Genomic DNA, 27,231 nt, shown 5'->3' on the forward strand with positions numbered 1-27,231 from the left:
ACTAGAGTTAAAAGTTCAGGGTTCAAAGGTCACCCAGGGGTCACCACGGGGTCACCACGGGGTCACCGCGGGGTCACGGCGGGTTCAAAGTTCAGGGTTCACTTTTTTTTTTTAATTTTTTTTTTTTTTTTAGGTTAACCTTTATTTAACCCAGTGCTTCTCAATTATTTTCTGTTACGCCCCCCCCTAGCAAGAAGAAAACTATTCGCGCCCCCCCTCCCCACCGTGACTATCCTAACCTGTCTTGTAAGTCGTAAAATGTTGCACTGTCGCAAACGTGACAGAAGTAACAATGAGAGCGCCACTGCCCCCTGCTGTAGTAAACGCGCAATTACACTTTATTCTAGTACTGCCAAAAAAAAAGCCTGTTCCCCAGGGTCACACGCGCCACCCCAGGAATAGCACCGCGCCCCCCAAGGGGGGCGCGCCCCACTATTTGAGAAGCACTGTATTAAGTATCTGTGACGTCACTTGGACACTCCATTAGGTACACTGCCATTTTCAAGTGTACCTAATAACAGGCCAGTTCATTAGGGAAAAACATGCCCAAAGCTGAACTGAAAGTGAAAAGTGCCACACCCGCCCTCACCCCCACCTCCTGATTGGCTGGTTGGTCTGTGACGTCACACAGACACTACATTATATTATACAACGTAAAATCCATTTACATATTGTCATATAAAGCAGTTATCCAAATGTCAGATATTTGTTTTCATGCCCAAAAAAATAAAAACAAGGAATAAAACACCAGACCAGTTTTAACAGGTTTTTAATGTTTATTAAAGAAATAATAATAATAAAAGTAAATTTGAAACCAGCAATCTAATGTGAAATTGCAGTAGATAAACATACACATATTGTCATATAAAGCAAATGTCCGTTTTTATGTTTTAATTGGCGAATATAAAAACAAGGAATAAAACACCAGACATGTTTTAACAAATGTTTATTAAAAATAATATTAAAAGTAAATCTCAAACCAGCAATCCAATGTGAAATCGCAGTGGATATATTGGATTACAATGTTTAGGCGTATATATGCATACACGTTATTTAAAAACTACTATACGTGTTATAAAATCAAGATTACCCAAAGAGAAGCATAATCTCCCCGTTGTTAAAAGTGAGCCTTTAGCTTGGAGAAAACGCGCATTAAAGAAGTTGTGTTTTGTTCGCTCGTGAACGGGAAGTGACGTCATTTTCTTCGTTTTGTTTTACCGCGAGGTGGCACCAGCTTCAATGGGCATTACTGACACCTACTGGTCGAAGTCATATGAACTGAAAAAAGAACGAATCATTTTAGGAAGTGATTCGTTCACTCTCGTTCACTGAAAAGAATTGGTCCTTTGAACAAATCGTTCACTCACGAGCCGACACTATTTCCGGTTACAGCCGCGCCAAAGTCTGAAACCGAAAGTGTCAGTTTACCGCTTAAAGGCTGAGAAGAAGTGTCGCTTGTCGTCACCCAGACTTCCCTGGACAAATACAACAGCGAGGATGAAAAAATGGGGCGAGCGTCTCAAGAAGGTGGAGCAGCTGGCCGAGACCTTTCATCATAATCCAGTAATTCCGCGCTACAAGCCTCGACTTTGGCCTTACCAGCCTTCCTCCGTCTGGAAACTGTTCCATCGCCAAAGTGTGGCCATTGCTTTTGCTCAGAGCTGCAAGGAGGTACAGTTTAGAATCAGCCTGTTGTTCTCCAGCAAAGACTAAGTCTCTCTCTTAACATTGATGTTCTTGATTTGCTCCTCAGCCTGTGCATGTCTTTGCATTGGAAAAAGAGAAGGCTCCCCAGGGTCAAAGGATATTCCTGGTGACCACTTACGGTGAACTGTGGCACTACTACAGGTAAAGATCTCTGCACTGCATGTACAGAACACGTGTAGCTCAAATATGGACATAGTGTGAAGGTGTATTCTTTATTATTTATAAATTGTATGACGTATGGGCTATTTGGTATTCCGCTGTACTGTGAGACATGGTCAATTGATTTTTTTTTACATTTTCTGCACAGGACTTACACACAATCCTTGATGCACTGCTACGAAGTGATCCCAGAGGGCGCTGTTTGCAAACTGTACTTTGACTTGGAGTTCCACAAGCCTTCAAACAGAGAAGCCGATGGCAAAAAGATGGTGGCCATGTTGATCCAGGTTGGCTAGTTTTGAACATATGTTAATTTCTTATTTATCTTATATGCAAACGCGTGTATTATATAGTTTTATATAAATAGTGTATGTTTTCCTTTGTTGACAGTATGTTTGTCAAAAGCTGAAGGACATCTATGGGGTCGAATGTTGCGCATCAAACATCCTCAATCTGGACTCCAGCACAGATGATAAATTTAGTCGACATCTCATCTTCAATCTACCAAATGCCGTTTTCAAGGACAACATTCATGTCGGTACGTTTGTCGCAGTACACTAGTCACGGGCTGGATGTAATAAACCACACAAAGTCATGTTATTGTCGCTTTTAGGTGCCTTCATTAATTCCATACTTCAACCTGTGCTGGATGAATGCAATGTGAATGGGTTTGTACTTCAGTTTGCTGAGATTATTTACGTAGGTCATTGTTTTGTTTTTTAAAAAAAATCATTACACTTTATTTCTAGCAGTGGAACACACAGCGAGCTGACAAGTCAAAGTACACAAACCAAAAGACTGAAAACTGACGAAATTGACCTCAGCTTTCTTCACGTGAAAAACAAAGATGGGCACCGTGCTAAGTTTGTTGATCTTGGTAAGCCGCACAAAATTGTGCACGTTTGCCTCGATACCCCCAAGTGTGACTTTCTTTCAACGACACTCAACAGGGGTCTACACCAAGAACAGAAATTTCCGTCTTTACAAGTCATCTAAGGTCGGGAAGAACGCTGCCTTCTCCTTAGCAGATGACAACAAGTTCATCTCCAAACCCACCAAGGGCATTTCAGCAGAAGAAAGTGTGTTCTTGGCATCTTTAGTGTGCAATGTGAGGTATGTTGAAATGAAACCAACTCAAGCCTGTCAGTCAATGCTATTCCTATTTAATAAAAGTCTGTTATGCAATCAGCTTCACAGGCCAGAGAATTCTAACGTGGGAAGTCACAGACACCCAAGCGTGTCGGACCACGAGGCTTCACACCCAGATGGATTTACCATGTGACTCAAGTAAGACCACAGGAGTCAAGCTATATCGCCACACTGTTTTCGTTTTACTCAAAGTTGTCCACTTTTCTTTTGACAGGCTCACTCTCAGGCTACCTAATGTCGCCTCACAGAGAAGTGGACGACTTTGTTTTGACAGTGGTTAGGAGGGACAACATACAAGGAAGTAAGTGTTGTGATAGGAAAAGACAATTAAACATTTTCCTTTTTTTTTTTTTTGTCCTGAAGCGTACGCAGCAGGGATTCCTTCATGTACCACAAGAGGGAGCTCTCATCATGCATGTGCTCAAAACATTCAGAATTACTGCTGGAATTCTCCCAAATTAATCATCTGGTGAAAACAGGGTGTAAACAGAGGCTTTGTGAAAAAAACATTACATTTTTCTCCCTATGCATTCACAGGCATCAGACGGTGGCACTACTTTGCAGCCGAGCAGCTTCTGGTCTACGACATTGCCAAGTACCGTTGGTGTGACAACGTGGGCCGCTTTCACAAAAGCAACAACATCATGTACGTGAAGTCGGTAACATTCACGATAACTGCTCACCTGTGGGCCACCGCTTTGATTTGAGTCCGTTCTTTGTTTGCAGGATCGTGGTGGATCTCAAAGAGGAGGTTTGGTACCAGAAGTGTCACGATCCCGAGTGTAGGAACTTTAGATCCTCAAGTAGGTTATTTCATGCAACGATCACAAATATAGTAGTAATTTAGTTCAGAACAATAATTTTTTTGGGTTACAGGTTACCCACTGCCACAGGAGATCTGCATCAGTTACATCATGATGCTGGTTGGTAAATTTGTGACTTTTGCAAGATTTGATTTTGATTGCTTGATTTTCATTATTGAGTTAGTAGTAATATCGGGTCTAAACTTGACTTCCCTTTTAATTCTTTACATTCTATTAAGTTGTTCCTATTTAAGTCAAATATGATCGAGGGTTTATATTCCTGATTGTTTTGAGTTACACTCGTCAACAAGTTGACACAGAATGAATGAAACTTGTATGTCAAGACTGTATTTTATCAAAATCTTCCGATTGCTTTTTTTTTCCTTATTCAAATTTTGTCCTGATAGGACGACGAGGATCAGGACTACGTAATGGACGATGCAGGCAACATTGAAGCCACCCAGACACCGAAACAAGCGGCTGAGTATCAAGAAGCCGCCGACAAGTGGGGAGGAAGTGCTGAGGACGACCAGGAATTCTCTGATTGTCTCAACGACTTTGAGCTGACAAGCAGCGAAATCTCAGATGAGCTGCTGCTCAACTGCGTGCAAGGTTTCCATTCATAGAGAATGACGTTAATCCAATTTACTTTTGCACTTTATTGAACTTTGTTTTACTCACAACTCAAGCACGGACCTGCAAAAAATATATATATATTTTATACATTATTTTACAAGCACAAAATGTTTTGAATTGGCAGGTCTCAATTCCAATAAGTCACCTTTTAAAACGAGTAGTGTGACAAAGACAGGATTAAAATTGTTGCTATTTTGTGCCCCCCAAATGAAACAATCATAAAAACAAACTGAACCGGTTGAGAAATGGGGGGAATGCAAATATCATTCTTTGCTATATTAAGTACAATTCAAATATTATTTACCTGTAATGTCTTCATTAATTATCCACTCACATGCCACAAACTTTAAAACCTCCAGTTTAAACTTCTGCAAGATTTATAGTAGGATAAATAAAACCACTCACTTGATTTGGTGCTCTGTTGAGAAAAGCTTAGACCCCAAAAAAATGTGTCACTGGGAAACATGTTCCCATTCAGTTGTAACCTTCCAGTCCAATCCGCTTAGACCTTAAGGCCCGCATAAAGTTCATCTATCTGCACTCTGAAGTGATTCCGAATATCTGTTCTTTTAGCCTTGAGCGTCGGTGTCAGCAGGCCGTTTTGCACAGAGAACATCTCCGAATGTAATGCAATGTCTCTCACCTGAGGAGGGGGGAGGGGGGTGGTCAGAGATTATATATTAGAGTTGTAAATCTTTTGACAATTACAACTTCACCTGTTCAAAAGACTTGAGTCCAGCTTCTTTGCCCAGTCTCTGAATGTCCTCCAAAATGGCGTTCTTAACATCCTGCCAGAAAATCACAACAAATTGTGGAGGAATGTTTTGGGAATTTTGTTGACAAAATAAAAGTTGGCTTGAATTCTGTTGTCAAAATAAACTCACATTGTTCTTGCACAACTCCAAGTAGGAGCCAGTAATGCCTCGTTTCTTGATCCAAATGGGTAAAAAGTCGGGATCGGGCACCACGATCGCCACCAAGCATGCCTTTCCACGGACAACGACATCAAGTCAATAAACACATCGCGTTTGGAATGTTGCGCAAGACTGACAAAGCACTCGCCTGTAAGCTGTCACCGTGCACGAATATCTGCGCCACCGGGTCGCTGCGGTTGTAAATGTTCTCGATTTTCTCCGGGGCGATGTATTCCCCTTGAGCCAGCTTGAAGATGTGCTTCTTCCTGTCGATGATCTTCAGAGTACCGTTCTGCAAAAGATGGAGTCAGACGCTATGAAAGGGAACCGACCGATCCTCTTTCCGCAATTTAGATTCCTTACTGGAAGCCATTTGCCAACGTCCCCTGTGTGCAGCCATCCGTCTTTATCGATGGCCTCCGCCGTTTTCTCGGGGTCTCCCAGGTATCCCAGGAAGACATTTGGTCCTTTGACGCAAACCTGACAAGTCAGAGCAGGACGCCATTTAACTCAAGGGTCACAGCATTAATAGCCACTTAAAAATGGATTGTATTCAACTTCTAAAAGTGATGCTAGGAAAGGATGAGAAGTATTTGGAAACCCAACAAACCTCTCCTTCGTTGTTGGCTGCAAAGTAATTCATGTCTTCCACATCGACCAATTTGATAGCGTTGCAGGGCAGAGGAGCCCCGACGTGACCTAAAAAAAAAAAAAAAACCAATATACGCCTCAATGATTTGCTTCCAGAACCGATTGGAATTATTTTGCAAAGTGCTATTATTACCAGCTGTCCAGTCACCAGGCAACGACATGGAGCATCCTGCTGTGCATTCTGTCTGACCGTAGCCTTCGTAAAACTGACAAAACGGAGCGCGCTTAGATTGTCGTTGACAAAAAAAAAAACAAGTGCTGTCGTTATGCGTCTCACCTGACATCCCAACGCAACTCTTAGGAAAGTCAGCACGGGGGGCGACACGGGCGCCGCTCCTGTAAGCATCACCCTCACGCGTCCACCCAAGCTTGCCTGCCCGAGGAAGTAAGAAGAAGAAACACGACTGAAGCCATGTTGACGACATACTTGAGCCAAGCTGAAAATGTGGTTGTAGTCCATCACAGGTTCCATGTTTGTGGTTGTTTTTTTTCCAGTTAATATTAACACTTGCTTCTGTATGGTGTAATTCTACTGTTGACCACTAGAAGGCAGCACACTGAGAGAATGAATTTGAAAGAGCAACAAAACAACAAGTATTGTATTTCCAAAAAAAGATGGGATATATTTGTATTGTTCTTTCTCTCAGCATATTGTGTTTGTAATAACAATGAAATGAAATTACTGTATTTGGCCATTTACCTGTACTTTTTTGAAGATAAGCTTATCCCAGATACTGTCCCTCCTGACCACACCGCTATTCAGCTCCGAAAGCTTCCTTTGGAATGCCAAATCAAGCATCCATCTTTTTAGCCGCGTGTTGGCTTGGCTAAATATCTGCAGAGGGCAACACAGTTTTGCGTAAGAGCTTTGAGTGCAAGTGTCCAGTCATTCAAAAAAAAAAATGCGTTTTTGCATTTCGTGAATGCGGAATGACCTTATCAAACATGCGGTTTAGGAGACGTGGCACCACAGGGAAGAACGTCGGCCGCAGTTCTTTCAGGTCGTCCATCAAGAGTCGAATGTCACCTTGGAAGAATCCGATACGAGCGCCTTGGGTGAGGATGACGCCCTGGTGGAGCAAGTTTCAACCATTTCATGTTGCATCCAGGCAGATGTTCACAGCTACTTTTGCATAATGGGCTTTGATTAAATATAAGGAAAACAAAAGCAGGAAACAACAATTGGGAAGATTCTTAGCTTGTAGTACGTATTGGCGGAACAAAGACGTTTCCAAGAATATCTCAGGGAGTCTGTAAACCATTTTCTTTCTTTCTTTCTTTCTTAATTCTTACGAATATAGCGATAACAATATGTTCTCTTTGGGGGATGGGTGCAAATGTGGGGACAAAAATTCCCAGAAAAACCCAAACCCCCTTGCTCCGCCACAGGTAGTGTTGAACTTCAGAAGAGGTGATTAAAACTCAAAAATCCAAACCAGTGAATATTAGTGTGCATCGCAAGCAGGCTATTGTGAACCTGCTGACATCCAACCTCTTACGAGACCTCGAAAGCAACTTGAAATTTTGGTGAAGAAATCAAAAAAATATCAGTGGCATACCTGAACAACTCTCTCAAACATATGAGCTAAAGGTAGATAGGATATGAGAACATCACGGCAGCTCAGCATGCAGTGCATCTGTGAAGGACACACACAAAACACATGCACGCGTCGTGGTTAGCGAAGGGGCATACCTGCACAACTCTCTCTAACATATGGGCCAAAGGGAGGAAGGAGATGTGCACATCTTTGGAAGAGGCCTGTATTTTGCCCTAATGCCATGAAGAGTGAAAATGAAGGGGGGGGAGCATTTCTTATAGATCGGGCACACATGAAGGTGAAGGAAACCAGATCCCATCTTGTTCCCGTTTGTAGCTTTCCACCCTCCTCATAGCAATCAAACACATTTACCTCAGTTATTTTAAGAAAAGCTGCAGTGTTTGCGATGATATTTCCATGGGTGAGAATTGCACCCTTTGGGTTTCCTGACAAAATATAGACAAAATATCAATATTAAAAAAATAATAATAATGTTAGAATACTTTTTCTTAGTTACCTGTAGTTCCAGATGTGAAGCAGATAAGCGCAAGGTCCTCTGGTTTCGGTGGCTGTAATCATGTTACACAGGATAAAAAAATCGAAATAGTCATTTTGTAGATTTTTCACTTATGTGCTTCTACTCACCACGGGATCATGGTGGTAAGTTTTACCCAAGTCCTGCAAAAAAAAAAAAAAAAAAAAAGTACACAATGTCAACAACGCTAAAGATTCCCAGCTGACCAGTTTATATTGGCCAAATTGAACTAAGTGACTTCTGGTTGATTGAATAAAGGATTTGACAAACTAAGAACTCCCCCTGTCTTAATAGATCAAAAGACTGATGACAAAAAAAAAAAAATCAAATCGTAAACAAACTAATATCCAAATGATACATGATGCACAAAAAGAGGTTAATATTCAAACCTCAAAGTCCTTCAGGCTCATAACCTCGACTCCGAACGTTTGTCCTCGGGCCACCAGCTCGGCATCAAACGGCTCCATCAACACAATCGTCTTCACCGTTTGCTTTTTTTCGTTGAAACAGTCGAGGATCATCCGAGCTTTTTCGGGCACGTCGCAGATCACCGTGCTGATGGTGGCTGGAGAACGCGCGGCAAAGAAACCGTTGTCGTCATCACTCCGAGTCACACAGCGACATCGATTACCTTTATCGATGATGAAGCCGATGGCCTCTGCGCCCAGCGTGTCGTACAGCGGGACGGCTACAAGGGAGTACGTGTAACAAGCCAGCTCGGAAATGGTCCACTAAAAGATCACAAAAAAAAAAATGTGGATAATGTTTTGCCTTTTGCTAACCAAAACTAACTAACCAAAGCAAAAAAAATAACGAGACTCGTATTACCTCTGGTCTGTTCTGTGCAAAGATCCCAATATATCTGTCTCCCGACTGAGAGTGACCCTTGTGAAGCAAAGCGGAGCCCATGTTCTCGGCCCGGTCTGCAACCTGCGCCGCCCCAAAGCAAAGTTCTCTCATTGCTGTCGGCTGGGACTGGTTCAGACGACGGACAGCTCACCTCTCTGTACGACTGCCACTCGTAGGGCTGGTTTGGTTTTCTCGCTCCTAAACACGGTCCGTTACCTAGGAGAAGAAGCAGCGCTTAGCTTCGCGGAGCGGTGGCGAGCTGATGAGATAACTCACTTGACATTCGAAGCCCTCGTAGAAAGCCCTCGTACATCGTCTTTGCGTCGCTGTGGTAGTACGCCATGTGTTCGTCGCTGTTGTTGAGCACCGATCTTCTCGCGTTCTCCTCACTCTGACGGAAAGAAAACACACAACCGTTGCCGAACTGCGGAAAAATGTGTCATTTGTGTGGTGGCAAGGAAAATCCTCCATTTCAGACCTTTCATTTTGACACCTCTATTGTGATTAAAGAGCCAACATACCTGCATGTTTACCGACTGCATGGTGAGGTCGCATGGCGGCAGGAGGGCTCGCGGTCGGGTGCAGAGCCAGTAGGTGGTTAAGGTGGCCACGGCGCCCATGCCCAGCAGCGTGTTGGTGGGAAGTCCACGTATGTACTGGCGCAGGTCATCCAGCTCTGGAAGCCGCAACTGTCTCAGGACCTCCTGAGCCTGCATGGCTGTTTTGTACTACGGTTAGAGATAGCAAAGATCATTTGCATTTTATTGAACTACTGTTATAAAATGTAATTTCATGTCATCTGCGCTTTTCTTTGAAACTTAAGGACATTTCCAAATAAACCAAACTTTTCAATGCTAACAAATGTTGTTCCGTATGTTAACACGCTAACAAACAACAGCCACAGTTGAAACAATTGACTTCTCACCTACTTTTATAATTAAGTGTCAAAATTGTAAACAATGTAACCATTGGGAGAAGATGATTTGATCATTTTCAATGTCGTGATCATTCTTCCACTCGGACCACAATCAGAAATAAATGAGCAAATAATGTCCATTAGTCACCACTTAACTAAGTGTTCTATTTAGGCCAATCCATCAACAAAAATCACAATGACAAGAGTCAGGTCACAGCTACAAGTGCTAGCACCTAAATCAAATAGCCATACTCACAGTTCTTAGTGACCGAGAAATAGAAACTCTTTGCAGAAGTGCGCTGGTTTCTATGAGGAAGGACTCGATGACTTCTAATAGACCTCTGAGGTTCTCACACTATGAATAGCATAAATACGCCCAACAGTCCCCTCCCAAACAGAAAGACACACACGCGACCAACGGCACTGCCCAACCTTCCAAAGAAGATTTTTCTTTCTAGACAGCCGGTGTATATTTCACAAGAGCAACAACGCTAACAGAGAAGCTGAAAGGGGGGTGTGCGCCGAAGGGCATCCGCCATAAAAAGTCGGTGACAGAGAAAAGCAGTTTTGTCACCCTTTGGCTGAATTGTGAATAAAAAAAGTGTACAATTCCAGCAAACTAAATAGCAAAAGCTCTCAGTACTGTGTATATGGCTAACATTTCAAAAATGAACTGATCACATGCTAGCAGTTGTTACGCTAACGCTAAAGTCCTGTGCGAGCTGAATTTGTAGTAAGTGTTGAAGGATAAAGTACATTCGTAAAGTGTATCCACGTGGACATTTTAAAAAGATATACATATAATTATGTCGTTCAAAGAATTTTAGTTGAAGGTCAGTGTGACTGTGTCCTGACCACCAGTTCCCAACCACTGTCATACTTGGCTGAGCGTTATTGGAGGCAAAAGGTACTTTGCAATCTGCCAACACCTCCACTCTCCATACTTGGCCCGGGAGGATGGCGAACCAATGACAGATGGTTTTGCGGGTCACCCCATACACCCCCTCCTTCCCCCACGCCACCCTCACCCACACAGGCTGGAGTAGAAAGTGGGAGAGAGGGCAAAGCGGATCAGGAGGGTCATCGGAAACAACGCAACGTCAAGACGGGCTCAGCCGTGTGCAAACACGGATCTCAAACACAGACGGGAAGTTTCAACATTAGAACATGCACACACACGTCACGGGTCTGTTTGGCTTCATCGTGCTACTTGTGATGTAAACGGGTTGGACAGCTTGACTCGAGTCGGATCGTCACGCTGCTAGTTGATTAGAAATATCGTAAGTCAAGTGTCATATGAGTGGGGGGGAAAAAGTGGTATCACTGTGACAGTCCTCACCAGCTCACGCTGCGGGTCTTGACCTCCTATGAAATTGTACACCTCCAGTCACATGGTTTAGAGAGAAAAGAAGAGGCCGCACTTGGCAAACGGGCCGGAGGGGGAGGACGAGATTTGTTAACTGGGCCAAAGGGCGTGCACTCGTCATTTGCTACCAACACAGCATCAGTGCGTTCGACCCGTGGAGGTCACAGAGACAACTCTGGCGTCACATTGCAGTGGAAAATGCCTCAAAACCGCTTGAAGCATTCCTGGAAATGTTTCGGTGAGTGTAACTTGAGAGTCTGGGATATAAATATCAAGATTAGGCAAGTCCTGTCTAAATGTATGAGAGAGTATGAAGAAAAGATTATTTTAGTCATTATGAAAAAGAAAATACACTACTAAATTAATTCTTGGGATTTCCCAGTCTTTCATTTTCCAGGTCATTTAATTATAAAATTGTACACCTATTTTTCTTCTCAACTACAATCAAACCTTGCAAGGCTCTTTTTATTATCAAATTTTGACTTTCAAAGTCTTTCATGTAAAAATTCAGTCTCAAAAAAGTGCAACTTATCACAAAGTCAACTGCTTTGGAGGTTTCTTTTTTTTTTCACTCTAATACTCCTTTGTACACACAAGAAATGTCATCTGGAAATATCTCTGTCCACATAAACCCACTGCAAACATTCATAATCCATGCAAATGCTGGCCAAAACAGGCGTTAACACGCAGAATGAGCAAACTCCCGACAGACAAACAAAGTCGACATTCAAAACAAGAACTGAATCATTTATGTGCACTGCTAACCAAGTCAAGTTTATGCAATTTTATTTAATAGTGTGAATAAAGGGAAACAAAATGGCCCTATAGTGTAAAACTGCTTGAGGCGAGCAGCATGACTTCTTTCTCCATGCAGCTACCACTCATCAGTAAAACATTGTCACATGATTCTTTTAAATTCGATTCAGGGTACTTTTCTAAGTCCAGGCTGGATTCTTTCTGTCGCTACGCTAACCCACAGTTACATCGACCTGTGATCAGAACATGTGCAGATGACCACTTGAGAAAGGACCACAAAGTATATCCTTCTCTTTTACTTTTATTTTAGGCAATATCTGCAGTACCGCAAAAAAAATAATTATATTTACTCAACTAGGTTACGCCCTCACAATGTCGCTGCAGTGGTGCTTTGCATGCAGCCATTCATTTGGATACAATTTGAATATTTGTAACAAAACAGAATGAAGTGACGAGTCAGCTAGCACCTGATGAATTTGGAGAGGCAAGGTATTCTCCACAATTATTTGGGTTTTATTTATTTCTGCCAAGTCACCTCAAAATACTCTTTAGATAAAGAACATACTTAAGCATTTCAATCTCAAGTGACCCCGCCCACCTGACCTGCTGCCCTCTATCGGGCACATCTGGATCAGAACAAACAAGACAGCTTTTCCCAGCTACTCCCTATATTCTTGCTAAATTTGCTTTGCACGCTCAACATCTTTGACTCCATTACGACCATGTTCCTCCACGTTTACCAGAGGGTGGAAGGTTGGAATTCAAATTCTGCAGGCATCTAACGGTTCCTCGACGAGATAAAATTCCAGACGGTGTTTAATGAGCCGTAACGCAGACAGCACCGCCAGAGCTTTTACCAAAAACAAACAGAACCCCAGAAGAAAGAAAAAACCCAAATGAAAACAGACTTTCAACTATCTCATTGAGAGTCATAAGCTTAAACAGCGTGAAAGCAGGAACATAACATTAAACTTTCGGTACAAATGGCAACGCGTACTTCGGCAAAACAAGTTATGAACCGAGTCATATATGTAAAACATCGCACTTACCGTGAGAAAAGTTTGTACGGACACAGTTGTGACACTTCCGTGAGAGGACAAAACGTGGTTAAAATAACGCAATTGAAAACAGGCCAATCAGAAGACGGGTTACTTCATGGGTTTCCGCAAAGGTTAGAAGGAGAGCTGCTATTGGTTCACTTGTTGCCCTCGTCATGTAGCGTCCCATTTCATTAGGCACTCCTTAAAAAAAAAAAAAAAAGGAGTAAAAATTACTTTTTTGTACACTTGACTGCATTCTATTCATCATGAATGAGTTGTGTGGCATGTAAAGTGCTTTACTTCTTGTATGGGCTGTGCTCAAAGGAGGCTGTGTGAAGTGGCTGTCTTTAGGCTGTAGGTGGCGTACTAAGCTAAATAATGGAGTGTGAGCGTGTATGTGAGGGGAGGGGTGTGTGGCTTAGGGGTCACCACGGGTCACGGATCAGCGCCAGACAACACACAGACACACTGCTCTGTTAGTCTGTCACACATCAGCCTGCATGAGGATTTACAATGAAATTCGCCTGTAAGCGTTTTTATCCTGTATGGATGTGATAACAAACGAAGTAATTCAACATATTGCGCAATCATTTTGGTGTCTGCAATATACAAAGTACAGACAAGATACTGCTTTATATAATCAAGCATTATGAGTATGGTGAAAATGGCAGAAAAAGTGTTGCTTTGGATGCAAAATATTGTGCAACATTCACATTAAATATAAAGTCTGCTTTGTTTCATAGTTCAGACATCATCATCTGCAATTGCACGTTTAAAACTGGGGGTGGACAACAACCCAAGTTTGGTCAAAGATTGGACCGACCTGTGTCAATTTGATCCAACTTTCTGGGTTACTTTGTACAAAACAACTCTTATACCGGATGGAAGTTAGGACAATTTGACAGGTTGTTTTTATGCACAAAACAAGCCCAAAATGACCCAACTTTAATTTTTTAACCCAGGAATTTTAAGAGTGCATCATTAGTGTGGACAGGAGTTCTGTATTTTGACTAGAACATATAGCAAAGGAAAAATAATATTTTTTGACAATACAACTAAGTAAGGTTTTTGTCAAATGTTGTTTTGCTTTTATTCCAATTTTAAGCTTTGAGAAATTATTTCATGCATTTATGAAAAATTAGGTCTATGGTGCATTGCCATATGACAAAAAGAGTTTTAAATTAACCTCATTTGCCAGTCCCATTGTAAGAATTAAATATACATATATACATTATTATTTATTTTTGAATTAATTCCAATTGAAAATGATGGATAAACATTCTACATGGACTAATATTGTTTGTATGACTATATGGTAGTCCCAAAGTTCCAAGTTGTCCTTAAAATAAAATATAGTCTGGGGAAATGACTATATAATTCACTATATCTTTGTCAAAGTGTTGCCACACATTAACTTTACAGTGCGTTATTTTTGCGGAGCCCAAAGCGAGCCAGCAGTTGTGCGTCACACAAACGAGTCCAACAAGTGCACATTTAAAAGTACAAACACATAAAAAGAAAGGGGGGGGAAAAAGTGTTTTAAACAAGTGCACAATCAAGTAATTGGATTTTATGCCCTCTTCGCGCTCGCTCGCGCCTTTCTCTCCATGGTGCTCCCCGAAAAGAAGCTCTCTCCAAAACGTCTGCTGAGGCTTTTCTTTCACAACCTCCCCATGCTCTTTTTTCCAATCTTTTTTTATTTTAATTCTTTGACATCACTCGCAGGATCAAATATAGGCGAGCCGCTCGGCGGGTGAATTATTTTCTTTTTTTTGCATGAAAAGCTCCGTGAAAAGGCGAGACTGCATGCGAGCCGCCTTGTTTTGGCGCATGAGAGCCGTCCGGGTGCACGCACACAATAAACCTGTTGTTAACCTTACTGCTTCAAATATGTTTGAAGCAAACAGCCAATTGTTGTACGAAATGTATTCAAGTATAAAATAATGCCTTTTGTTTGGAGAGGGGAAAACTTTGAGGGCGTTCAGCAGCAGCCTTTGTGCACTTTGCGCTTTGGCGTCCCCGCGTTGGCGCATTCCCCGGGCGCCTTGAAACGCGATTGTTTCCCGCTTTCTAATGACATTTACCGGATCAAAACACGCTGTTAATTCGATCAGAAGGCCTCACCCCTCGCAACAATGGCAGTATAATTTCTCCCAAAGTTTGTTAAGTTGACCGAAATTAGGCAAATGAATAGGGGTCTCCAGGCTATCCATCTCGCAGGTGACGGCGGATAATGCGCGCTCGCACCAGCTGCATTCTTCTTTATTTCTCCCTTTCTTCGCAGAGCATTATTAAAATTTAGGCCAATGAAACTATTCATGGCACTGAATAGACATTTTCTTATAGGATAATAGGATACAAATTGAGCCCCCTCCAAAAAGGGGTCTCCAGTGGCGGCTCCTCGCGTGCGCCTTGACGCGGACCACGCTCGTGTGCCAGCAGGCCCCCGCAAGGCACGCATGCATGCACCTGCCCTCGTCGTGCTAGAAAGAAAAGAACAAGCACACAAATGAAAGAAGAACGTCTCAAAAACAAAACTAAAAAACAAAGCACGAGAGTAAATCGTGTGACGCTAAGGGGGTGCCCAAAAAAAGGTTTCTCCTAAACTTGGCGGAACAGCCTATTAAAAGCTTACTTAATTAATCTAATGGCAGTGAGGGAGTGTGTGTGCCATGTGTGTATGTGTGTGTTTGAAAGACGACGAAACAGGGCGTCGTGTGAGGAAAAAAAACGGACGACTTCTTTTCTTTCTTTTTGTTTGTTTGGTTGTTTTGGGCCGTGCGCTCATGTGCGCCAAAAGCCACTCACTCGCGCCGTTTTCCGCGTCATTCATGATACAATACAAAGATATGATCCCACGACGAATCACGTGGTTTTCAAGCAGCCACGTGGGTTAACAAAGCCAGGTTAGCCCCCCTGACAGCCCACCTCTTTGCTTTATTTTTTTTCTCCACCCCCCCTAAACTGTTTCTGATCCTATACGGACATTTAGCGCAGCGTGCACGCATGGTCCCCAGTTTAATCCCTGCGTGGAATAATTTACATTTTGGCGTGAATCCCCCCTGGACGAGCCCCTTTATAAGGGCTTGCCTTGTTTTCCACTGCTTACATTTCATTTTACTTTCCACGGCATCGCGTCTCTCTGCAAATTGCAACATCTTGGAAGACTTGGGGGGAAAAGATTTTCTCCTTTATGGCATCCAGAATGAAGGAACGAAAGGTATATATAAGCATGCAGCTCACGTTTGTCTTCTTTCATATTAAGTTGTAACCTAATAGAGCTTATTTGTATTTCTTGAACTTTGTCTCCACGTATTTATGCGCATGCAACGCCATCACGTCATTATATAACAAGACGCGCTTATATATTTACAGATTTAATCACTATATTCAGCTACAGTACCTTAAAATTGGCTAAATATACTCCATTAAAAGTCTCACTAGAGTATATTTCGGTTTTAATAGTGCACTTGAGGCAGAAAAGTTGCCAGAAGCTGTGCGTAACGCTGCCTGACGCGCATCGGTGCGCTCCGCTGCGCACTCCCCTGAGAAAAAGTTCAACTTTCACTAAAGATGATGCTCTTGTCTGTTTGCAGAGAACGCCAATTTCTCACAAAGTGATCGAGAAACGAAGACGAGATCGTATCAATCGCTGCTTGAACGAGCTGGGGAAAACAGTACCGATGGCGCTGGCCAAGCAGGTATTGAAGTCTTTACACGTCATCACATCGCGATGTAAATTGATATTGTGGTTACAATATACGCATTTTATGTCAATTCCTTCCCACTAAAAGAACTCCGGGAAGCTGGAGAAGGCTGAAATATTGGAGATGACAGTTCAGTATTTGAGAGCTCTCCACTCTGCAGATTTTCCAAGAGGCAGAGAAAAGGGTGAGTATATACGACACTCGACGGGGTCGATTGATATTCAAAATGAGGAAAAAAAATGTCCTTTTTTTTTTTAAAATGTTTGTGTGCATGGACACAAAAAAAAATGGTAGTGGCTCCATACTGAGAAGAAATTTCAACTAGAAACAATGTTAAGATACATATTCTCTAAAAATCCGATTTTTAAGATCAAATTTTCAAATGTTTCCAAATGATTACAGTCATCTTAGCCAACGCAGTCCACAAAAAAAAAAAAAAAAAAAAAAAAAAAGGAAGACAATGCAATAAATGTGAAGTCAAAAGTGTAAATGAAACGTCAGCGTGAGATTTGTCTTTTAAATTTGGGAGTTCTACGGTATCGGTCCACTACAAATCAGAATATCAAACGTGATCAATTTTTTTTGTGTGTCACTTCAGGCGAGTTACTGACCGAGTTCGCCAACTACTTCCACTACGGCTACCACGAGTGCATGAAGAACCTAGTCCACTATTTGACCACGGAAGACCGAGCCGAGACCAAAGACATCAAGTACGCGCGTATCCTCGCCTTCCTGCAGTCCAAATCACGCGCAATCACCGAGCCCGTGTTCGGTTCCGCCGGGCCCGATGCCTCGGACTACCTGGGCCACCAGCTGCACTCGTCTCCGGAGCATCAGAGCTTGCACAGCCCCACAGAGATGTACCAACATCACCAGCAGCAGCAGCAGCAGCAACAGCAGAGCCCGCCACGACACTTGGCCTGGCACGGCTCGGCCCGCGGCCCGGCCATCTCGTACCCGCCCGCTGTGGCTTTGAGTGCAGCGCACGCGCAGCAGCACGGTGGATACTTATCACCGGTGCAGGGACTCGAACATCATCACTACTTCAACTTGCTTGGCCACGCGCACCACAACACCTTCACTCTGCACAGTGCGCAACACGCCATGTAACATAAATTGTTGTCGTTTTATTTATATTCATGCAGAGGATGAGATGGAACTTGTACATGATGTAAGTAAATGTTTCATTAAAAAATATACAGCTATTTTTGCCATTTTATACACATGACCTTGATAGATCATGTAAATCAGGGATGAGCTTGACAGCATTTTTCAAAAGGGCATTTTGCGCCGTAGTGGGTGTGAACACTGGAGCTTTACGAAGCCTCCTGCTCTCCCACCATATCCACGGCTAGATGACAATATTGTTTGACAATAATGACAAAACTAAATTCTGCAATAATTCAGGATTATATACAAACGGTATCATATTTACTCTGAATGAAATAAATATTGGCAAATAACAATAGCTTGATATGGGTTAAAGTATTAAAGTATAAAGCTATTTAAAAAAATAACCCAATTAAAATACAATTTCGGTTTAAAATAACCAAATATTTTGAAAATATGTTAAAAATAACGCTATATGGTTAAAAAAAAGTATTTTTAACCCTTATTGGATTATTTTGCCCTCTTCAGTGTCAATTGTATAAAAAGAGCATAGTGTTAAACATCAACCACTCCAAATACACTAATAAAAGAATCCAGCGAAGTCTCCAAATTAGTTGGTACAGAAACGGTCCTAAAAGGAGAAATAACACATTTCTTCTCAACTCTTCTAACAAAGTTGTATGTGTTCAAAAGGGGGATCTTAAACAGCTAAAAGAAGCCGCGTCATTGTGAGCGAAGACTGAAAGCCAAACAATCCCGCTTCATCCTTGAGTGATTGCGAAGAAACGTCATCAACACCATGAAATCAAAGTTTTGCTCTTAAGGAAACCACAAGAAAATACTTTTTCTTGCACCCCCTCCTGTTTTTTTTATTTTTTTTCAAAACATGAAAGAATCCACATCTCCCCATGTGGCATCTCAAGACACATTCAACATCAATAAAAGACATAAAAAGAGATCATTGTGTACACAAACTGATATGTGTACACAAGAATGATTTCAGGGTGGCTGGATGCATGTGAATAAAACGGCATCATTCGCCTGGATGCTTGAATAAAACACGTTAAGCGGCATTAAGCAGGCCCCCCTTAACCTGAAAAGAAGACAGTGGCCATGCATGCGGATGAATGGTGACCGCTAACACAAAGTAAAGCCGACAGGGGGACACGAAAAAAGCCTCACACACATCGCATGAATAATAATAATATGAGCACGGGTAAAAAGAAATTGCATTTATTGTCATGTAAACCGAGCCGCTGTCTTTGGTGTTAATACTACAAACGGTTTGAGTCGTTTAAATGAGACTTTTCGAATTTTTGAAAAGTACAGTGGTATCTTGATTAACCAATTTCAGTGGCTTGTCCAATCGATATTCCTCATTCAAACTAATTTGTCTGTTTTTTGATAAAGGTATTTGGATTTCAGATCAAAAACTTTTATTCCATGTGGAATATTAAATGTTATTCAGTCAAACTCATGTATTCCAATACTTTTGCTCATTTTAAAACTGTAACTTTAAACAAAAGGTGCCTCGAGTTATTTACCACATTTAAATGTAAATACCATGAAATACAGAAAGAAAACAGGAATATGACCATGGCGTCCCGATACTTTTGGCAGAGGGCCATAGTACTCGCATCCAGCGAGGTGCCAGTGAACATTCCCGCAGTACAATGATGTTTTTGTTTGGACGTACGCAAGCTGCGAGAAGACCAACAGTTAATCGGAGTGCGGCATCGGCCGCCTTTACGCACCTCACAATCTGATCTGAGGCTTAACACGGGGGAGCAAAAGGGGTGGGTTGAGGGTGGGGGGGGGGATTGGGGATAGAAATCATTCCCACACTAGATAGCCCTATCTATCACACCTCCCCCGCCCAAGACCCCCCCCACCGAATGCCACCCCCCCCTTCCTGGGCTATTAATGCCAAAACTTGGCAGGCACATGAGCAACAGTTTTCCCATCAGAAGAAGAGAAGCCATGCTTGGCAGCGTGTTCACTGTAAGTGAATAAATGAGGCCCAGTTGCAACAACACTTGTCACCTCACTGTATATTGACAAAAACATTACAACTGGACCAAGTAGAGCATTAAAAATATATATATATATATACGCCAGGAGTCCACATTACTCTACATCACCTATTTTGGCAAGCGCTCGGCAATCCCACCGCCATCCCATCAGATTATGCAAATTGTTCCCAGTTGCCCCCGATTCAACACTACCTCTATTTAGGAGCAACTTATCGGAGGCAGAAGTGAATGGGGCGCTGTTTTACAGGAGTGTGTGTTGGAGGGGGGGTCAAAGGCATCTTCTGGTATCAATGAAAACATGTTGAATACTGTACCAAATGTCCCACTGTGGACTCACGTCTCTGTCACGCCCTCGCATTTATTTCTCTTTCTTGTTTGTATGGGAACAAGGAGATGCGATTCCAAGCGGCCCTTGCCAAATTTTTTAAGCTGCGCACCCCCTACGGCATCCCCACGGAGCTGGCACCCCCAACACACACACACTACTTCAAAAAAAGTCAAAATGTTTTGTTTGAATGTTGGGAGGGGAGAAATTTATTTACTGAAGCATCCATCACAAGATAAGTTTACTATGTTTAGAAATTTGAGAGCACTAGAATTTTGTTTTTGTAGTTTTCACTTATGTTGATTACTGTACGTAAGGGAAGTTCTGTCAATTCCCTTTAAAAAAAAAATAACATCACGCTTGAGTGGCGGGAAGAGCATATGAAGTGTGACAGCGTCAATCAGGAGAAAGCAACTTGAAAGTCTTTCGTGCACTGAATGGCCGTGCGTATTATTTGCGATGCCACCTGACATATTCCAAGCAGCGGCCGAGCGGGCCAAAGTGAAAATAAAACCTCGGGGTCCTAATATGCTCCCCGTGCGCTTGGCTGGACTTGCCAGGGGCCAAAAGTGCCACGGCCGCCTCTTTTGTGCGGCCGGTTGACGGCTGCTCCGGCGTATTTATCCGCGTCCAGAGGGCGCCCCCGGGGGCTTGGCGGGTCGCCCCCTGAGGTCACCCAGTGAGTACGCGGTCCGGAGGGGAGACAAGTAAGATTGGCAGTCAAGTGACTGAATGAACCTCAGTGAAAGATGCAGCTTATAAATGTTTCTGTGTGACTGATGCTAGTGTGACGCTTTGATTGAGGGGGAGGATTCCAAACCATCAATGGACGGAAGCAAAAAAAAAAAAGGTGTCACTGAGCAGCAGAAAAATTTAAAAAAAATAAAAATTACGTGAAAGGTCAAGCGTTTTGGGGCTGTGGTGGTGGAAGATGGAGGGGGGGCGGTCAAAGCCCCCCGCTGACCTTAGTTGCGGCCCTCTCAGCGGGGAGCCCGTGTCGGACATGACAGCATGTTGCAACACACGCAGAGCGGAAGTCACACATCGCTCGGGCGTTGAAAAGGGGCGGCAAACTCATGTCGTGCACCAGCTACATTGGAGTTTTATTTTTTATTATATCTTTTCATACACAAAACGGAAGAAATGTCACTTTGCTACCATTCAAGTAGCCAGGGGAGCTAGCATTAGCTAGCAACAAAAGTATTTATCTTTTTTTTGGTGGGAATTTTAACTAGTGGGTTAAAAGGTGCTCCATATGTGAACATAGACAGAAGGAGTGTTGTTGTTTTTCTGACACTAGCATCGGTTAGCGATTAGCAAAACAAACAAGGTCTTGTCAAGAGCCGCACACATGCTGCGCACTTTCCTCGGCAATGCCTTTTTTTTTTTAATCTGCCAAACACGGTTGGATCCTGTCAAGCAGCCTATTCTCTACACTAGTCAAACGACTAAACTTCAACATGCGTGTGTAATATAAAAATGTCTCAAAAACACGTCAATCCTCACCAAAGGCCAAACTATCGACATTAATTAAATCCAAAGAAACAACCAATCAGGAGCAACATCAAAACAATTTAACAAACCAAACAATGACATCATCCCAAATTTCCAAATAGCCTTTTCCAGGGATTTTGTAAATTGGAGATTCCGAATTTTACAATCCAGCTGCGGCTGGTGGACCCGGAGTCGGATTATAACCCCCCCACCCCCCGTTTGTGTGGTGAAGACACCCACAGATAACTTGGTGAATGGTTGCTAACTCCTTTTCTCTCTCCATCTTCACATGGCGGAGACAAGTAAAAAAAAAAAAAGCACTAACAAGATGCACATTTTTACATTGAAAACTGTTATTGTTCGCCCTCCTAATCTGGCCCACCATCTGAGAAGAGAGCTGGGGATCCGCGAGGGGAAGGGGGGGGGGGGGGGGGTCAAGAAGAGAGGTAGTGGGGGTGGTGGTTGGCATTAAGAAGAATGAGGGATCAGTTGGGAAGTGTCGAATGGATGTTTCTCTTTCCTCTATGGGAGGAACTTTGTATTTGAGTCTTGTTTCTGCGTGTCTTTGAGCGCCTCGCATGGACATGGAGATGACGCCGCGTCGACCGTGTGACGCCCGGCGACGGCGCCTCGCGCTTTCCTACAGCTGCGGCTCAGCGGATTAAGCGTCGTCCGCAAAGGCAACATTACACAAGTGGCCTTTGAACAAAAGTCATGGCTGCTATTAATGATATGGTAATCCCTAATGGAGCTACCTCCCAGTAGTGATTATACTGACATGGGAAGAATGTCCGAAAGTCCGGGATTGCAAGTCGCCAAACAACACTGCGGCTATTGTTGCGAGGGCTCGCACCTACTACATCCACACACTGCTTTTTGGACAGCCTTGCCTCCACCCTATGAATAAAAATGAAACCAAGCTCCCACCCCCTCGAAAAATGGAAACATAGTAGGAGAGAAGGGATGGGATCACAAGGGAGGGGAAAAACAAAGTTCCTCGCCGGGGATTTCTCCCTATGTGGTTCCCACACACTGCCACGCTGAGATGCTTGCCCGCCTCTCCTGGTCTCTCCCCATCCTTCCTTCCTTCCGTAGCAGGACCACACAAACACTCACTCGCTCATCCCGTGATTAATCTGCACTCGCTGCTCGCCTTTTCACCGCCACTGGGGGACACAAAGGGGGGGTGGAGAAAAGGGGTCTGATGTTTGACTGAGTAAATGTTGGACCAACTCGGGCACAGCAGGGCCCATTTAACCCACGTTAACTCACAATTATCATTTGAGTAACCCAAATTGTGTGAAATGGAGAGGGAGATGATCCAAAAAAGGGTTTAAAAACCCATTTAATCGGTAGTTGTGTTTTGGGGCAAATTTCTTCTTCTCGTGGCAATCAGGAATTCCCGCTTATAAAACTAAATGTAGCCAAATTTCACGAAGGTTAGATGAACGATTGAAGCTGAGGTTGTGTTTCAACAAGTCCCCTTAATGGCAAACATGCTGCCAAAGCAGATTCTAATGTCACTTTTTCATCATTAGACCGTGTGTGGTTTGTCTTGCGTATTGTAGGGAGGCTTGACTGATATGTCAAAGTTGAAGACGGGGCGGAAAAAGGCGAGAAAGGAAATACCACACAGGCGCTGACACAGGGATCAACCCCATTGGCGTCATTTTAGCATTTGGAGCTTTTGAATAAAAATGAGCGCGCTAGACGGTGGAGCGGTTTGATTAGTGCCATGCAAAAGCCTCCGGGCCTCCTTTCTCTGCTCCTTCAGCGGCTCAAGAAAAGTCTTCTTTTTCTCCCCTTTCACACGTTCCTTCCTCGCTTGCCCACTGTTGGTATTACAAAATCCCCTTTCACTCGCACCCTTGTCACCTGTCAGCTAAGCCAGGCCCGTTTGCAAGGTCTTTATCCTCCCTATACATATACACACATACACACACACAGATACATAGACACAAATCCCAAACGCACACACGCCCACCCACTCGCCCCCTTGCTCGCACACTAAAACCGCATGTCTGAGAGCTGTTACTCTTGCAGTTTAAAATTCATTACCCCCCTTTTCACGTTAACCAACATCTACGCTGCCATAGGAGGGAGGAAGGGAGGCAAGGAAGGAAGGAAGGAAGGGAGGGAGGGAGGGAGGTAGGGGATGTGGACTATCTGGTGTGTGTTGACCTCACTTGTCTTAATGCAGGAAGGCCGTGTTGCAATTGATAAAAGTCCAAGACAGTATTCACCAGTACAGTGACTATTTGAATAGGGGTGTGTAGACTTTTTCTGCAATTCTTTTTCAAGGACATTTCGGTAAAAGCTTGTGTAGCAGCTGTCCAAATGAGGACGGGCACGGGGTCAGAGCGGAGGTCGTGTCACTTAGCCCAGGCCCGGGGTGCCCCCAGCCGGCGCTGATTAACCCACCGACGGGAGCGCTGGACATAAACACACCCCCGAGGTCAAGAGGTCAATCGGGACTCCTCTTCGGCCATCAAGACAAGATGGACGCACAAACGGCGACTGATCCCTCAATCAAAGGGTCAGCGATGCATTGTCCAGGGACACAAATTGATTTATCAGGCCTCCTGGTGCTAATGGAGGTTTTCATGGCATATTTTAATCAATACATATGAGGCTTTCCCTATGAGCTTTAGCATACATGACATTTATTGATCAGGGTCAAATTTGTCATGGCACAGAATAGCAACACAACAGATATGTGTGTTACTCTTTACTTATGTATTTATTATTTTATATACTACTTTAAGCAACACCAAAAGTCATAAATACTCTTGTCCATGACAGAATACTAATAAAAGTTGTCATCACATCATAGCCAGTATGTTGCTTATGTGACAGTTTCGAAACCTTCCCTTTACTCGAGTTCCTTTAATAAAATGCCTGTTGGTTGCCACTTGCAACATCGTAGAAAAGAGAAAAAAAACTCCACCATGCATCTTGAGTGGTCCCAAGAATGTCTTTAATGATGGGCCCATTGCGTTAAGGGTGTTGCAAATATACGTGCACTTCACCAGATTAGCCGCCGGAATTCTTCTAGTTAAGTGTGCGAGGTGCCTGAGTGAAAAGAAAATCGCCGTGAGCGCTCAAGGTGAAGAGGAGGGAAATGTCAGAGGGGTAAGTGAGGATTTTGTTTGAGAGGGGGGAGGAGGCGAGCAACTTTCTAATGCAGCCGCTAATGTTGCTAATCACATGCAAATGGCTACTTGGTACAAGACTTACATCATAATAGAAGCGAGTTATTTGTCACTCATAACAATGCTTTCATTTTATTTTTCAGAAGAAAGAAAGGTAGACCTTTGCAAACTCAACAGATAGAGCAGAAGGTAGAGAGAAAAAATAATGGAAAAAAATAATAATGCAAGTGCAACAAGTGTACCGAATAAAGTGTTTGGATTTACAAGGTGCTGGAGACTTACAGGCCCCACTTTTCATTCCAGTTAGAACTAATCTTGTTATCTTGAAGATGGACTGTGAGCAAGGTTGACTTTGTCTAATTGATCCAATTTGGTGACATTGTTGTGTATACGTCTGATGACACAATGTCACAGAGCTGCTGTGTAAAGAGAGACTCCCGAGTCCTGACAAACTGCTAAATTGTACCACAAAAGGAACTGGAAGACTATCTTTCTTCTAATTGATGTCCCCTTTGGAAAAGTTCAGCTTTTGAAATATACTAGTTGCATCACTTTGGTTTGATTGACAAATTGGGTTAAAAGTAGTTTAGTTTTATATAGGTCTTATTTTTATATCACAATGATCGTTAGTTTGAACAGGGGTGTGTAGACTCTTTAAAAAAATAATAGACAATAGATGAGTGTGGCTCTTGACAAGCTTAATGTGTAAAATGCCTCTAAAATAATTGGCGCTATATAAATAAAATTGAAGGATTTGTTGATGCTCAAGTGCAGCCTCTAGTGGCAAGAAAGTATCAGGGTTACTACATTCTTCAATATAATATAATATTTATCCCAAAAAATATCAGTAAATTTAGGGGTGGTTTTAGGGTTACTCTGGAGCTAAGACTGGGATTATGGACCCTAACCTAAATCGTAACCGCATCCTAGACCTAAACCCATCGCCCAAATCAAAACCCTCAAGTCAAGAGTTTGTCTCTCAGTTATCATTTCTAAAATAAAAAAAGATTTCTCTTGGACCAGTCTTCTTTTCATCCTGGTTCATCATTAACTTCATATTTCACTCTCCCCCACTGTACGTGTCATCAATCTGTCCCCCACTGATTGTATGTCTCCAGCTCTTCCTGATTGGTCATGGGGATTTTTTTCCGTGTGTATGCGTGCGTGTGTGTTGCGTGTGCATGTAGGCACCTTAGCTGCTCTGACCGTGGCACCGCCTTCAAATGGTGCAGGTTTTAAACTCGTGTCAAAGGTACACACCCCTGGCCTACGCAACGCCTTCTTTAGCATTACATGGAAAGAGGCCAAGAGAAGAGAAATGATCAAATACGTAATCTCCTTTCCACTGAGCTCCAGTTCCAGTCAGCCTCCCCGCCTGCCCTTTGGATTTAGGGCCACAGGCTGGTCTTCAAAGACCCGTGGGATTGAGCATCGGTGAGGACGAAACAAGCCCAATAGTGTTCAAAATATGATAAACAATTAACTATATAAGCATCAATGAAAAACACCCCAGATAAAGTTTTTAATTCTCCACATTAACCACAGGCAAATGCAAAACGTAATCCTGCAGAGTAAGCGAACGGACACTGTAGTGGCTGTGCAGTGAATTTTGATGAGGGTCGAACTGTCTGACACCTGCAGCTCTTCATACTCAAAATGCAAATCCCCACCATGATCCCCTCCCTCAAACTGACAGATCTTATCAAGCAACTTTTTTTTTTTTTGCCCAACCCAAAAACTTCATTACGCACATACCCTGTGACCACTGTGATACTACTGTGTGTGTGTATTTACATACCTGTCAAGTTCTGGGTGTATTCCTTAACGACAACTCAGTCCAATTTTGAAAACAGCCTGATTAATTAAATTATACAGAAAAAGATTGACATCAAATACAGTTCCATTAACTTTTGTTTCTCTACACTCTTGAAAAATATAAAGAATACTGCCAATACAAATTTACTTGATTCACAGGTTTCATAAAACAAACGTACTAGTATTTTTACACAAATAATTAATATAAATTATTCTAGCATATCAAACAATTTAATTGACTATTATTATTATTCAAATGAAAAAAGTCCACAATTTGAATTAGCAAAATGTCAAAATGTATTCAATCTGCATTGCATTGTACTTCTTAAAATCAATCATAAAGACATTAGAAATATATCAACACTCGACTTTGTTTTCCTACCTGTTGCATTTTCAGATTCATCTGAAATTTTGTTTCAGACTTGTTGGGCTACTTACAAACATTTTACGCTTCTCTTTTCCTAGAGGGGCACAGGTGAATGTTGTGGTCACCTTTTACGACGCTTCCTTTGGTTCCGCTAGCTGTATTTGTGTGATCGCCCTCTGCAGGTTTGGAGTGCATTCTGAACGTTCTCA

The 27,231-nt window shown here is 42.8% G+C and overlaps 3 protein-coding genes across 9 annotated transcripts; 2 read left to right on the forward strand and 1 right to left on the reverse strand.

The window, feature by feature from the left end:
• Positions 1 to 1,299: 1,299 nt before the first annotated feature.
• On the forward strand, positions 1,300 to 5,369 carry primpol (primase and polymerase (DNA-directed)). 2 transcript variants are annotated; one of them, XM_061273521.1, is made up of 13 exons: positions 1,300 to 1,671; positions 1,754 to 1,848; positions 2,015 to 2,153; positions 2,257 to 2,404; positions 2,480 to 2,534; positions 2,619 to 2,743; positions 2,817 to 2,979; positions 3,056 to 3,153; positions 3,230 to 3,316; positions 3,553 to 3,661; positions 3,742 to 3,818; positions 3,892 to 3,938; positions 4,226 to 5,369. In XM_061273521.1, exons 1-13 carry the CDS (start codon positions 1,498 to 1,500, stop codon positions 4,442 to 4,444), a joined length of 1,536 nt encoding a protein of 511 aa, XP_061129505.1. In that variant the 5' UTR covers positions 1,300 to 1,497; the 3' UTR covers positions 4,445 to 5,369. The 2 variants fall into 2 exon arrangements, with proteins under 2 accessions (XP_061129505.1, XP_061129504.1); XM_061273520.1 differs by having other exon boundaries at positions 1,302 to 1,671; positions 2,616 to 2,743.
• Positions 4,458 to 27,152, reverse strand: acsl1a (acyl-CoA synthetase long chain family member 1a). Of its 5 annotated transcripts, none has more exons than XM_061273511.1 (22): positions 27,038 to 27,152; positions 26,639 to 26,694; positions 9,463 to 9,669; positions 9,218 to 9,332; positions 9,093 to 9,157; positions 8,921 to 9,022; positions 8,724 to 8,823; positions 8,482 to 8,657; positions 8,203 to 8,235; positions 8,075 to 8,126; positions 7,930 to 8,003; positions 7,579 to 7,656; positions 6,955 to 7,089; positions 6,720 to 6,854; positions 6,297 to 6,392; positions 6,153 to 6,225; positions 5,979 to 6,067; positions 5,732 to 5,848; positions 5,517 to 5,660; positions 5,339 to 5,440; positions 5,171 to 5,242; positions 4,458 to 5,097 (listed from the first exon to the last, which is right to left on the reverse strand). In XM_061273511.1, the coding sequence occupies exons 3-22, from the start codon at positions 9,655 to 9,657 to the stop codon at positions 4,957 to 4,959; spliced, it is 2,094 nt and encodes a 697-aa protein (XP_061129495.1). In that variant the 5' UTR covers positions 9,658 to 9,669; positions 26,639 to 26,694; positions 27,038 to 27,152; the 3' UTR covers positions 4,458 to 4,956. The 5 variants fall into 5 exon arrangements, with proteins under 5 accessions (XP_061129495.1, XP_061129494.1, XP_061129492.1 ...); XM_061273510.1 differs by lacking the exons at positions 26,639 to 26,694; positions 27,038 to 27,152 and adding exons at positions 10,114 to 10,212; positions 13,029 to 13,129; XM_061273508.1 differs by lacking the exons at positions 26,639 to 26,694; positions 27,038 to 27,152 and adding an exon at positions 13,029 to 13,188.
• On the forward strand, positions 11,184 to 17,923 carry helt (helt bHLH transcription factor). 2 transcript variants are annotated; one of them, XM_061273536.1, is made up of 5 exons: positions 11,184 to 11,461; positions 16,186 to 16,239; positions 16,616 to 16,720; positions 16,814 to 16,910; positions 17,325 to 17,923. In XM_061273536.1, exons 2-5 carry the CDS (start codon positions 16,213 to 16,215, stop codon positions 17,834 to 17,836), a joined length of 741 nt encoding a protein of 246 aa, XP_061129520.1. In that variant the 5' UTR covers positions 11,184 to 11,461; positions 16,186 to 16,212; the 3' UTR covers positions 17,837 to 17,923. The 2 variants fall into 2 exon arrangements, with proteins under 2 accessions (XP_061129520.1, XP_061129521.1); XM_061273537.1 differs by lacking the exon at positions 16,186 to 16,239 and having other exon boundaries at positions 11,189 to 11,461.
• Positions 27,153 to 27,231: the final 79 nt, after the last annotated feature.

This window comes from Syngnathus typhle, linkage group LG3, assembly GCF_033458585.1.
Source record: "Syngnathus typhle isolate RoL2023-S1 ecotype Sweden linkage group LG3, RoL_Styp_1.0, whole genome shotgun sequence".
NCBI lineage: Eukaryota > Metazoa > Chordata > Actinopteri > Syngnathiformes > Syngnathidae > Syngnathus > Syngnathus typhle.

Bases quoted from the DNA above. Each gene is read 5' to 3' on its own strand.
- helt (XM_061273536.1), top strand. From the start codon at position 16,213: ATGGCATCCAGAATGAAGGAACGAAAG. The intron at 16,240-16,615 runs GTATATATAAGC...GTCTGTTTGCAG, and splicing joins CCAGAATGAAGGAACGAAAG to AGAACGCCAATTTCTCACAA. The intron at 16,911-17,324 runs GTGAGTATATAC...GTGTCACTTCAG, and splicing joins TCCAAGAGGCAGAGAAAAGG to GCGAGTTACTGACCGAGTTC.
- acsl1a (XM_061273511.1), bottom strand. From the start codon at position 9,657: ATGCAGGCTCAGGAGGTCCTGAGACAGTTGCGGCTTCCAGAGCTGGAT. The intron at 8,004-8,074 runs GTAACTAAGAAA...ATATTTTGTCAG, and splicing joins CTTCACATCTGGAACTACAG to GAAACCCAAAGGGTGCAATT. The intron at 6,855-6,954 runs GTCATTCCGCAT...TGCCCTCTGCAG, and splicing joins TAAACCGCATGTTTGATAAG to ATATTTAGCCAAGCCAACAC.
- primpol (XM_061273520.1), top strand. From the start codon at position 1,498: ATGAAAAAATGGGGCGAGCGTCTCAAGAAGGTGGAGCAGCTGGCCGAG. The intron at 2,405-2,479 runs GTACGTTTGTCG...TGTCGCTTTTAG, and splicing joins CAAGGACAACATTCATGTCG to GTGCCTTCATTAATTCCATA. The intron at 3,939-4,225 runs GTTGGTAAATTT...TTGTCCTGATAG, and splicing joins TCAGTTACATCATGATGCTG to GACGACGAGGATCAGGACTA.